Source organism: Manis pentadactyla, chromosome 2 (genome assembly GCF_030020395.1).
Source record: "Manis pentadactyla isolate mManPen7 chromosome 2, mManPen7.hap1, whole genome shotgun sequence".
Classification (NCBI taxonomy): Eukaryota; Metazoa; Chordata; class Mammalia; order Pholidota; family Manidae; genus Manis; species Manis pentadactyla.
Window position 1 is genome coordinate 173,487,345 of NC_080020.1, and position 12,678 is coordinate 173,500,022.

Consider the following 12,678-nt stretch of genomic DNA (forward strand, 5'->3'; position numbering starts at 1 on the left):
GAGTTCATTTATTTTCTTATGTGCCTGTACAATGGACAAGGGCCAGTGCAGCAATTCTGCTCATGGTGAATCACAGACCTGCAGGCTTCTTGCAATGGAGCACTTCAATTCTATAAAGCCATGCACTTTTCTCTGGTAACAATATATTGTCCTTGAACCTTGAAATGAAGCACAAAAATTTTTCTTTCTTTCCAGCATAGACGAATTCACTCCATTAAGGTCACCTGAAACTCACTGGGTTAAGATATTTAGAACAGGCCAGAGTGCCAGGATGACCAAACCCTATATGTTAGAAGCTAACTTTCTATGCTCCTGATTTGTTCTTTCCCTCCCTCCCTTTCTTTCCTGTGTCCAGGTTCTTTGGCTCAAAGCAAAGGTCTGAACACCCTGCCACCCTCTGTACCAAGAGTGTTGGATGGGAAAAGACAAAGGAACTTCCTGGAGTTTGGGCTCCATTTCCCAGCTCTTGGGGCCCACACTTGGGTATCCATGTACTACTGAGCCACTTTCCTTCCCTTCTTCATGACTATGGCAGGGCTTGACTGGGGGTCCTGGGAGCAATCCCTGCCCTGGCATGTCAGAGGGAACAAGTGAACACACTGGGAAGTCTGGCTGGTGAAAAGTAAAGAAGAAAAGATAAGACTTCACATGAAAATGGCTAGAGGTTCAGAGCAGGCAGCAAAAGACACACACTGAAATAAATGAACAACTGGATATGCAAAGTTAGAAAAACTTAAACTTTATCTTAGAAGTCACTGAGGTACAAAAGAAGACAATGGCAAAGTGTAAGGCTAACAACAAACCATACACTTGAGTGTCAGAGCACTCTAGGGGTAAAAGGTGATGGAAAGCTTTGTGACTCCGTATTTCACTAGCTTCAAAAAGTCAGAGAGCCCAGATCATAGCCAGAACATCTCAGTATTGGTTACAGATTCTTTACAAAGGTATTTACCTGTGGGAAGAGAAAAACCAAAAGTTAAATTTCACATTATCAACAAACTGTATGCTAGTCTTTCTATAATGCATATAGGCAAGCCCATGAGGTTTTTGTTAGGAAGGGAAAATAGGCATGGAGAGGCATATGACCTACTCAGGGTCACATAGTTACAAATGGCAAAGGTGGGAACAGAATCCAGAAATTGCATTTCCCTAGTTCTAGAATGCCTTAGAGGAGGATGTTAGCTAAGAAGCACATATTACAAGTCAATTATTTAACAATTATTAGCCCCAAATAATTTAGAGAATAGGGATTATATGTGTAACTTGTACAAGGTCCCATAGGCTTTGGAGTGTAAAATGCAATTTGAGGCACAAAGCACAAGACCCATTATGCTGAAGTTTGAAGCAAAGATAAAAGTGCAATAAAGGAAACCACCAGAAAGCTGAAGCTAAGGTCCTCCCCACCTTGTTCATGAGTTCTTCCTGCTTGGTTACTTCCTCAGAAAAATCATTATTGACATCCAACACCAGCACTGGAATGTTCAGCAGAGCCTCAAAGTGGAGCCTTTAAGAAGCATGAACATTTAGGGCACAGAAAAAAGAAGGCTGAGCCAAGCTTCACATACTCAGCAAGTCTTAATTAATTCAGAGAACAGACCTAAAGTCTGTTGAAGTTTCCAATGAAGTTGCATGTAAACAGGAGTTTTAAAAAAGAATTAAAGTTGGCTGGAAAGAAGGCGGCTGAAATTTCTCTTTAGTCTTGAGATGGATGCTGAAGGTCAGAGCTCCAAACATTTTAAGTGGACAGCATACCAGGCCCAGAAGGAGGAAAGGCTGAAACAAGGACTGTCAACTTAGTAAAATGGATAATTTCTCTAAAATTTTTCAGCCCTTCATCCTGAGCCAACTATAGCATAACATCATCTATCACAATATTCAATCTAGGAGAACATTAGGAAACAAAAAAGCTGGAGAAACAGAATCTAGTAAAATGTATCCTGGAATACACAGATTACATCCAATATTAAATATCTGAGTTTTGTAATGCTTGACATTTCCAATCACTTCTACTACATTCTTAATCTTCCTATGGGGCTGCATGTTGACTTCTTGTGTTTTAACAACTGGCTTCAGGGAGGCAGGTCTCTGTCTAATGCTGCCCTCTTCTCTGCTTACTTGGTTGTCTTGTGAATAAGCCAGGCTTCATGTTGACTGTGGAGCTGCTCAAGATACACCAGCTCAATTCCTTTCTCCTCCTCCCTTGCCCTCTGGTGTAGTCTCTTCAAACAAACCTAAAAGACAATTCCCAGGCCCTGTTGAACTTGTCTACTATCTTGGCTGTTACAGTGCAGTGTTGGGGGAGGCGGGGTGCGGGGTGCTTTCAGACCCATTCATGATGTCTATCCTGGGTGTTATATGCCACAACTTATCTTCTGCTGTTTTGTTTTTTTATTTAATCACAGGTTAAGGGCAAGCGTCACGCACCTAGGAACCTGGAATTACCCTTCATTTTCCTCTTTCCAACCACATCCAGGAAGTCACTGAATTCTCTTTGATCTCTCTCCAGTTGCTTCTCTCCTTGCCTCTCTCACCTCTACCCTGAACAGGCCCTCGGTCCCTCTCATCTGGAGCATGGCAAGAGCCTCTGGCACTCTGCTTCCTGGAGGTGGTGAAGTGTATGGAAAGAGCACAGGCCTTAAAGTCAGACATCCAGGATTAAATTCCTGTCTTCACTATGTATTGCTGCAGTGTTTGTGGGCTTCCATTTCCTCATCCCTCATCCTCCACTCAGCCCTCAGGTGGCTGTGAGGACCCACCAAAGGGTGGCATGCCACGTTCCTGGCAAACGCTATCCTTCCAGGACACCCCCTCTGCCCACCCAACCTTCTACAGCACTGCAACACTGGGGCATTACTCTTGTTGCTGGCAAAGCCTCCTTATTGCCTATGGCCACAAACTCTGGGGGTTCAAGGAAGTATGAGTATTTACAAAATGGTAAGTAATCTGAAACATCACTCATATCACTCTGGAGCAGAATGCAAATAATGAGGAAAAAGCAAAGCGAGGCTTAATACTAACTTCCCTGCCCTTCTGAGACACTCCATAATTCTATTCTGCCTCCACCTGGTAGAAAAGTTTGAAGCACACTGGTTCAGAGAATGTCATCTTTTCCTTTACTTGTCACACAAGGCCATTCCTGGATTCTGGCCACCCCTCCCACTTCTCCACTTTCAACCTCCTTGGTGCCTCCCCTGGACTCACTGCTTTAGCCCGACTGGACCTCCTGGCGGCAGGACAGGCCAAGTGCTTCCATACCGCAAGACTTTTGCTCCAAATGTTTTAGCTTGAATTGCTTTCCTTTCTCTCTGCCCGGCAAACAGGTCATCTATACATTCAATGTCATCTATTCTGGGTGAACAGGTAGATTAACCGATTGACTTAGTACCTCCCTCTTTCAATCACTTAAAAAACTTTATTCCCAAATGTAGACTTCAATCCCAAGTGAAGTGCACATTATTCTGTAAGGTGCTGAGTCTTTACTGTTTCCTCTTGTCTTACCTTTCCTCTAAAGAAACAAAATCATATAAGCAAATTTCATTTATGATCTCATACCCAACTTTTCACACTAATGAAAAGAGAGACTGATCTAACTGGCTAATATTTTCAGCACTATCCCTCCTTGTAAATCTCTTCCCCAAATCAATTACTGTCTCAAACTTGGATGAAATCTTTGTCCTCATGATTTTAATTTAGCTAAACAATAAGTAAGACAATATGCAAAATAGCAAATCAAGTGCTAAGCTGTGAGGTTTGGGTCTTACTCCTAGCAGGTCAGATAAGGGAAGGAGCGACTGGGTCCCAGTAGTCAGAGGCTTTTCCTGGAAGAGGCATGAGCTTCGCCTTTATCTCTGGTACCAGCTTACTGAGCACTGCTCTGAGCGCAGGTGCTGTGCTGGGCCCCAGACAAACACAGACCACCATTTCAGCTACATCAGAGAGCAGAGGGAGGTGTACACAGGGAGCTCCAAGGGCCCAGGGGGTTGGGAGGCAGGCTGGAGTCTGTCTCCTTTGGGGCTGAGCATGGGCCTGGGCAGAGTAGCTGGTCAACAAATATTTGTTGCATGTATTCTTTTAATGTTTTAATTTCTGACCTAGTCTCTCTATCTCCATTTACCTATTTCTCACTTGCATCCTTTCTATTTCTACTTTCCTTCATTCTGAACTGCCTGTTTTTCTTTCCTTCTTTCCATCTCCTGGCCCTGTATCCCCACTTCACTGCTGACAGCTTGTTGCCTCCTTTCCCAATCACACAGCTTTCCACCCAACTTCCAGCTCCGCTCCTACCCACACCCACCCACCATTAACTTTTTTTGTGTATTTTCAGAAATACCTTACACATAGGTACATTCTAATCCCACCTTAAAGCCCCATATGCATGTAAGAGATGTTCCACCATACCCTCTTGCTCTTGTTTTCCTAACACTACGTCCTGGAGATCGTTACATATTAGTATCGTACTTTCCCATTCTCTTTTATGGCTTCAGAGTTTTCCAGTGCATGGATAGAGCACAATATATTCAATTGGTCACTATCACTGACCACTGGGTTGTTTCCAGTAATTTGCTATTACAAGCAATGTGGTCTTGCACACAAGCCATTTGCCCACATGGGAGCATATTTAAGGAGTAAATTTCAAGGAGCATAATTAGTAGGTCGAAGGTTTGTGCACTTACAGTACCAAACTACCTTCGTAGGGGTTAAACAATTTACATTCCCACTAGCAAGGGAGCTTTGGGATGTGTCACACAGCAAAGCTACCTGACTTTCCTCTCTGAGAGAAAATATTCTCTTCTGAGAGAAAAATATTATCAGAATTAACTAAAATGCATATTTTTAAAATGTCTCTTTCCTATTAAAATAAGCTAATATTTCCCCTTTTACTTTTAATTTGGCTAACAGAGCAAACTTTTCTTCCCCCTAGAAGTCCACATAAACTCCTATTTTGAACATTTGGCAAAATTCTTATTTTACTGATATGGTTACAACACATTCTTTAAAAAACACCCTGTATAAACAGTGCTTTAGTCTTATCCCTCTTCATAGTCCTCATGAGGAGGACACATCTGTGTGTAGTAAGGACACAGTGTAGCTGCTAAGGGGCAGGGGGGACCCTCCTTCTAATCTGCCCACTTCACCTGCCACCTCAGAAGTGGCTGCTGCTCTGCCTGCTTGAAGTCAGACAGCAACTAGGCTGTGACTGTGGGCGACAGGCTGCTGTGCTTCCTGAGCCCCAGCCCAGGTGCCAATTGTCCCGGGCACTTCCTGCCTTGTCTCACACTGCGAACAGGCTGGACCTCTGAGGCACACTGGCTGGCTGCACTTTCTCTTCCTGATTCCATGGGGCCAGGTGGGGACACTGAGGCCTAGACATTTTTTGTTGTTGTTGTTGTTGTTGTTGGCTTGCTTGTGTTTTAGAATTAGGGGAAAGCAGGTGGAATGGAGCGAAAGGCTTTCCTCAGACGCACCCTACCTGGTCTAATGCGGTTTTGCCAGGGCTCTGCTCCGGAGTCCTGGGCGCTTACACAGCCTTGTGCACACAGCTGTCTTCACTTCTGTTCTGCTCCTCTCTTGGATATAATTACTTCTGAATCTCCCAGAAGAGGTCAGGCATAACTTCAGGGGAAGAAATCAGTATTCCTGGGTCCCTGGCTCTAATGCCATCAAACAGCACCAAATCCTAATCCAATCTCAAAATGAATATGCTATTTTGCTTTTTCTGCCATTAAGTTGTAATAATCTCTCAGCTCCCCCCAATTTACCCCAGCTGAAATACTTCAATTAGTCTCTCCAAAGAGGTGCATCCACCACACCACCATCGCCGTCACCACTGTCCCCTCCTCAGGCAGTCACTTGGAGCACATGTGAGTGAGGAAGACTTCTGTGCTTGTCCTCTCCTCTCTGCCTCCTGAGAGACTGAGATGGGGCTCCCCCATTTTCTGACCCTGCTTTCAGTCTGCTCTGAGGCTTCCTTCTGTCTACAAGGTTCAGGCCTGCTGGCCCCTAGTCTGAACAGAGCTCTCCCTCCTAAGATTATGTGGTATTCATGGCATCTGACTATACATTATGCATGTGTCTCAAAAGTTGAGAGCAACACATCTCTCAAAAACTACCTCCTGCCTTGACTCAGAATCCCCTCCAGAAGAGCCCTTAGACTTCACTAGTTTGAGCCATTGGATTTGACAGACAAGGACCCCCCAGGAGAAAGGTTCCAGGGGCGGCCATGGTCACTGCCAGTCAGCAGAGGCCAAGGACCACTGCCATCTCCAGAGACATTGGTGCTGCCACCCTAACATCAACCTACTGTGCCCCTGGCTGGCTCCATGGTCCAAGTCAGAGCCATGGAAGACAACTTCTGTCATCCATCCTGCCTTACCAGTGGTGTTCTTAAGGTTCAAAAAGAGGCTGCAAAGTAGGGCAGCATCAGGATTAGCTGGAAACCATCCTCTTCCTCCCAACATCCTACTCAGGAAACCATCAAGACCACCAGACTCTGACGACCCAATTAGAGAGAAGGAAAAGCAAAGGCAATTGACTATAGGTTACCTGGTCGGAGGAGCCAATCTGCAAACCTGGGTGATAAAGACAATCCCAATTTTCTCTATACTAGTTGCTACATTGTGCTGTGCACGATCAATGGCTTTTGTCCTCTGCAGCAGAAGGCCTGTGGGGAACAGGTGCTGGTGCCAGAATGGGAGGGTGTGTATTCACTGCTCTCCATGCTCCACGTAATACCCACAATCCAATTTCCCCAACCAGAAAAATCAGGAGCTTGGAGAACACCACCTCCTAACTTTCACATGGCCCTAAAGTCGTTTAGGTTCTGTTACCTGGGGAGTAGCCTGGAGGTAGATGAAGCCATGTAATTTGAGCTGGCTGGCAAACTTCTGCAGGAGAAAAGAATGCCAGTCCTGATAGATATGCCACTCGATGTCACTGAGGGAACCATTTTCAAAAAGATTCTTTGCAAAGATATACCTGGTTGGAAAAGTAAGTGGGATGGGGGAGGGGGGAAATAATGGGAAATAGAATGAAAGACAGGAGAGAGAGAGAGCAGAAAAATCAGTAACCAACTTGCTACATGTCTGTTTAAACCACTTAACCTTTCTAGCTCCTCATCAATCTTTAAGAAATCTGAATTCTTAACCTATATCTCCCTCCTTGCTCAACATTAAGATAGGAAATAGCATCTAGACTTTAGTGGCCAAAATCACAGCTCTCCAGATGAATTAATCCACTGGAAGAAAAAGGGACACTGGAAAACAGTGTCATTGGTCACCAACAATTTTCCCTGCTGGAAAAAATGTCCCTCAGTCAGAACGTACAGCATGGTGCACATACACTTAAACTTCTGAGACTTCCTTATTACTGTAGCTAGCCCCCAAACAAATAACTCTAGTATAAAGCACCCATCACATTTCATTTAATGACTGAGGTTTCTGAGTCCCTAGGCTGCAGAGCCATCCTTCTGTCTAGTTAAGAAGTGGAGAAGGAACTGTATTTAAGTGGTGTCACCTGTGGAGCAGGAAATACATTTCTTGCTAACTGCAGTTTTACCAAGAAGCAGACTCTCCTCCAGAGCACACATGAGCTCTTGTTTACCTGCTTCCTCTGCTGCTGAGCTTCTAACCCAGATACAAGAAAACTAAATCTAAAAATCAAACTAGCTTATGGCCACAACCCAAGGAGCATGTGGTAAACAGGTATCAGAGCTAACCAGACACCACTGCTTCAGAAGGGTTAGTTCTGCTTTGAAACCTCACACTTCTTGATACAAAACACAATTTACATCCTAAACAGTAAACTCCAATGGCAACACTTAACAACTGGCCACTTCTGTGAAAATGAAAGTTGGAATCCTTGTGTAGGAATGGCTCAGGGAAGTGTAAACCCTAAAGCCGTATGTACTGCAGAGTCATTCCTGAGGCTGATCCTGGCTCCAAAAATCTCACAATTGCCATGTCACCATAGGCAAGTCACCTAACTCCCTCAGCCTGTTTCTTCCTCTTTATAGAAGGAGGTAACAGTTGAACCTAACTCCCAGAGTTGCTGTGATGAGTGTATATAATACTCACAAGGTGCTTAGAAGAGTGACTGACACACAGCACTCAAGACATCTTAGTCATTAGTGTAACTACTTCTTTGCTAGGCTATGAAGAAACTAATTTGGGAGCTCCAGAAGTCAACTTCCCAGTCTGGAATGGTTTAGCTATAGTCTAGCTGAAAGCAACAAAGAGAAGAGGTGACCTTTGTAACTCAATTTCTGAAAAATGTTTTTAGCTTCTTCCCAGGTAACTTAGAAATTATGCACTTGTTAATAAGAAGGGCCCTCACTCTTCTCAAGGATGAACATCTCCTTATTTCTCCAACAGTGGTGGTGGGCAGAGATGGAGCAAAAGGGTGTGGCATGAGTGCCAAGGGGCAGGAACTATGGCAGTCTGCATGCAGGACCTGCACAGGACAACTTAATAAGGACTTAGGCATCAGGGGCCCTGCTCTAAAACCACAGACTATTGTTTCTTTTAACTCAAACAGAAAAGATTAAGCTTTCTTCCTCCCTGTCATCATTTTCCCAAACAACCTGTGCCCCTCCTTTGGAATGTGACACGGCATCACACTCGTGAGCATGGGTGCAGTCTTTGAGTCCCCTGTTGGTCCCCTCTGATGGCTGCCATGAAGGCAGGGACTGGACTGGGTCTGCCTTGCTCACTGCTGCAGCCCCAGGGTCCAGCCTGTGCCTGAACACAGTGGGGACTTCGTCAATCAACGCTGAGCATATGAATGAATTTTTTAAAGAAGAGAAAGGGTCTCAATTACCATAAGGATTATAACGTGTAATTAATTATCCTTTGTCTCCAAAATGCCCCCTCTGAAAACATTTAGAATGTTACAGCTGCTTATAGTGCAACCAATTCTCATCTCTTCCTTTTCAAATACATGTTAAGATCTTGTAGCTTCTAAACAAAGTATTTCTATTTCTGAGGGGTCTCTCACATGCCTACTTCACTAAAGGGCTGTAAATCAAAAGACCCATAGAGCATGTTCCCAAGTAACCCAGATGATTTTATGTGATTCCTTTTCCCAGTCCAAGAGGCATGGCTTTGGAAAGGGCAGAGAAAAATATATAGCAGTAAACCCAACAACTGAAAAAAGAACCAAAATCAAAACCTGATTGTTTGTTACTCACATATTTAGCTTTTATAAAGAGTACATTCTCTCTAGGGACACACTGAGAAGGAATATGCAGCCCAGAGGGTTTGTTTTACACATCCTGCATGATTTTTAGGTAATGTTAAAAAAAAAATACATGACATTACAAGTACACTCCCATATTTTCCCACCAGGAGGCTTTATGAACACTAAGCAGTAAAACTAGTTTATCTAATTTAAAATGAAGTGGGTAATCAAATTAATGTCTTCAGAAGTGAATGGACAATGAAAATGCAGCATTTTCCATTCTGATAACTCACAGGGGCTTAAGACAGACAGTCAGGGTTTAAACCACTATTTCCCACTGATAGAAGTCATTCATAGACTGAAAACCCCTCAGCAGTGTCCAGATCAAGGCACTGTCACCTTGTCTCCAAATGGCTTAAACACAAGTCACAGCCTGGGCCATGGCCCTGCTAGAGCTCTGGAGCTGGGTGACTAACTTCCCCGGAACTGACTTCCCAAGCCAGTGCTAGCATTCACTAGAAGTGACTTCGGCCCTCACTCCCACAGGCATCGGGATGACACCCTTCCCCTGAGCTGGCACAGGCCCTGGAGGCCCTCTACAGATGGCGGCCAGCAACAAGCCCTGCCACAACACAGGGTCAAATAGGCAAAATCTGAGACAGAAGCCCATTTCACAAAATGTGCTATTTCTACTTAGAAATCCTTTCTTGAAGAACAAAAAAAGGATGCATTTCTCATATCATTTTAGGAACACACATTTTCATTATGTCTGCTTTTTTCTTTAAAGGTGATAACCAACCACTGATATATTTGGTTCTAGACTATACACTACTCCTGAAGTGTCTATTCTGTGCCTTTCAGCATATAATGGTTATGCTAGAGAGCTACCAGCTTGCCTCTCTGACAAATGAGTAAGGAAACAAAGTAAGCAGTTGCAATGAAATTAAATGCATGCACTTTATGAAAAACACAATATTCTTTCTTGACATATATGGTAACTCTCTGAATAAATCTGCATGATTTGTCTTTAAGATAACAATTTTTCAAAGTACAATTTTCCAAGATCAGAGAGCTGTGCAGGATCTGAGAAAGAGAGAATACACAGCACTGAGCATGGGGCTTATGACCAGCAGAGGGCTCAGGGTCCTACCTGTCACTGTACACAGACCTCTCAAAGACCTGGACTGCCTCCCTGGCCTGTAAGAGTTTCGCAGGGAAGGACTCCAGCTGTGCTTTCAGGCGGCTCATGAAAGAAAATGTCTGGAAAGTATAGGACCACCGTGCTGGCTCCCGGTACATCATATTCAGCAAGTTTCCAAGATTTTGGGTGGCACAGACCTGGAAAGGAAATTACAAAAGAGGAGAATTTCCTAAAAGCCATATTTCTTTCATGGTGTTTACTACCCCTCCCCTCCCCCACATCAGCTTAACAGTCAATGAAGGAAGCAATTACAAATGTTTCCTTCCACTAAAACTATATAATCATTTGCCCTGGCTTCGTCAAAGCTACATGATCGAGAAAGAGATTTTCCTATGTTACTAGACAAGAATTTGAAAGAGGGAGATGACATGTCACCTTCAATATACAAGAGCAGTGGAAAAAACACTATATCCACTGGTACAGAATTAGCTTATTCACTGGTTGATGGATTTGTGAAGTCTGTCTGAGGAGTTAACTGGCAACCATCTAAAACTCGACTTCCAATCACATCTTCCACTGTAACACTCTTGCCTCTCTTTTGAGTTTTCATCTGGACCTATTTCTTTATAAAACTTCAACCCAGACAAGAAAGCAACTGATTATTTGAAAATCCAAACAACCAACCAACCAAATAGAACGCTCTCTCTCACAGGAGGGCTACAACTGTTAAACAAAACTCTCCCCTCCATTCTAGTGTCTTTGCGGACTGTATTTGAAAGCCCGCTGACTCTGCATGTGTAGATGAGAACGTGTGTGATTCTCAGGAGCCCTGGATTCTTTCCTGGGCTCTGATACTGACTCAGTGCAAAAGTGAGTTTTGTGCAAAGCACTTTGGATCTGTATTTACTCCATCACTGTTAACTGAAGGCCTGCATGGATGAGGCACTCCACGGGCTCAGTGCTATAAGAAGTGTAGGAAACAAAACTAATAAGACTTGTTTCAGTGTTCACTGTACTATATTATCTCATTTAAACTTCAGAACAGCTTCATGAAGTGGGTACTACTGTTATGCTCATTTTCCTGAGGGTACAATCCACTTATCAAGGTTAAGTAACTTGTCCAAGGTCTCATGGTGAGTTAAGAGTTGAATGGTGACTTAAACCTGGCTTCCTTGAACTTCATTCCAATACTGCTCCATATAAAGGCAAGCAAGACATGGTTCCCAAACTCAAGGAGCTCACAATGCAAAAGGAAAGGGGATGAGAAGGATATAAAGAGTTAGAATATAAGGCAGAACATGTGACAAAGGGGCTATCACATTTAGGAGATGGAATCTGAGCAACTTTCTAGAAAAAAGTGGCATTAAGCTGGGAAATAAATGATACATGGAATTTCCACAGATAGATATGGAGATTAAAAAAGTATTTCAGGTGGAGACAAAGATACAAGAAGTAAAAAAAGACAAAGACCACAAATGTTCCAATTTGGCTAAACGTCACCCCTAGACTCCAAAGAAGGGTCCCAGCACTTTGAAAGGCTTTAGCAGCAGCAATGCAGGTAGAACAGAATGGATCACAGAACAATTTCCCTTCTTTCAATCCCCCAACCCACAAATACACACCACCCTTGAAATTGGCCCCTGATTAAAAACTGGAGGTAGACAAATTTGAAGCTACTTGAGTCTCTGATGGTGTCAGCAGCGCCTGCAGGAAGCCCTGGGTGGGCAGCACAGTTCTGAAGCTGCAGGGTAAGCCTGCTGTAATGGAAGCTCTGTGTGCAGATGTATTGGGGTGGCCGGGTAGCAGCTATCCCACCAGCAGGCTTTGGTCTACCCATGGGAGGCTCTTCCAGGAACAAACAACTGTACAGGGTCTACATAATTTCTCAAAAAACCCATGTCAGATACAGAACAAATGCAAACATCCCTTCAAATACATAAACAGATAAAAGGGACAAACGCTGAATGTAAAAATATTCAGCAATTCAAAAAGAGAGGACCAATCTGTATGCTCAGGAGAAGCAGCCTCTTAAGGAAACAGAGCTGTTGCCAGAAACAAGAAAAAAATCTCAATGAGATTCAAGAGATTGCCCCACTGGTAAGAACAGACTGTCATGAAAGAACAGTTAGGGGAGAAAAATGCAATCGCCAAAACAAAACACCCAATGAAGATAGTAACTAGCAGACCATGTAAGACAGTAAACCTACTTAGTGAATATCATATGGAATTATCTAATAAGAGAAAAAAAAGAAGAAAATTATGAGAGAAATGAGAAGACTTGCAGGTCTGAAATAGGAGATCCAATATACATCAAAATAGAGTGGCAGGGTATTTTTTGCTTTTTCTTTCTTTCCTCTGGAAAG

General features: G+C 43.5%; 1 protein-coding gene across 6 annotated transcripts in view; it reads right to left on the reverse strand.

Moving 5' to 3' along the window:
• Window positions 1-723: 723 nt before the first annotated feature.
• The window catches only part of DGUOK (deoxyguanosine kinase), a 29,912-nt gene continuing 17,957 nt past the window's right edge, over window positions 724-12,678 (reverse strand). The window contains exons 3-7 of one of the 6 annotated variants that reach the window (XM_036930650.2): window positions 10,343-10,512; window positions 6,828-6,975; window positions 2,116-2,231; window positions 1,376-1,504; window positions 724-952 (exon numbers count right to left, since the gene is read on the reverse strand). In XM_036930650.2, coding sequence (XP_036786545.2) covers window positions 949-952; window positions 1,376-1,504; window positions 2,116-2,231; window positions 6,828-6,975; window positions 10,343-10,512 — 567 coding nt within the window. In that variant the 3' untranslated portion in view covers window positions 724-948. Of the gene's footprint in view, window positions 953-1,375; window positions 1,505-2,115; window positions 2,232-6,827; window positions 6,976-10,324; window positions 10,513-12,678 lie in introns of all 6 variants that reach the window. The other 5 variants (XM_036930651.2, XM_036930648.2, XM_036930649.2 and 2 more) reach the window with 5 other exon arrangements.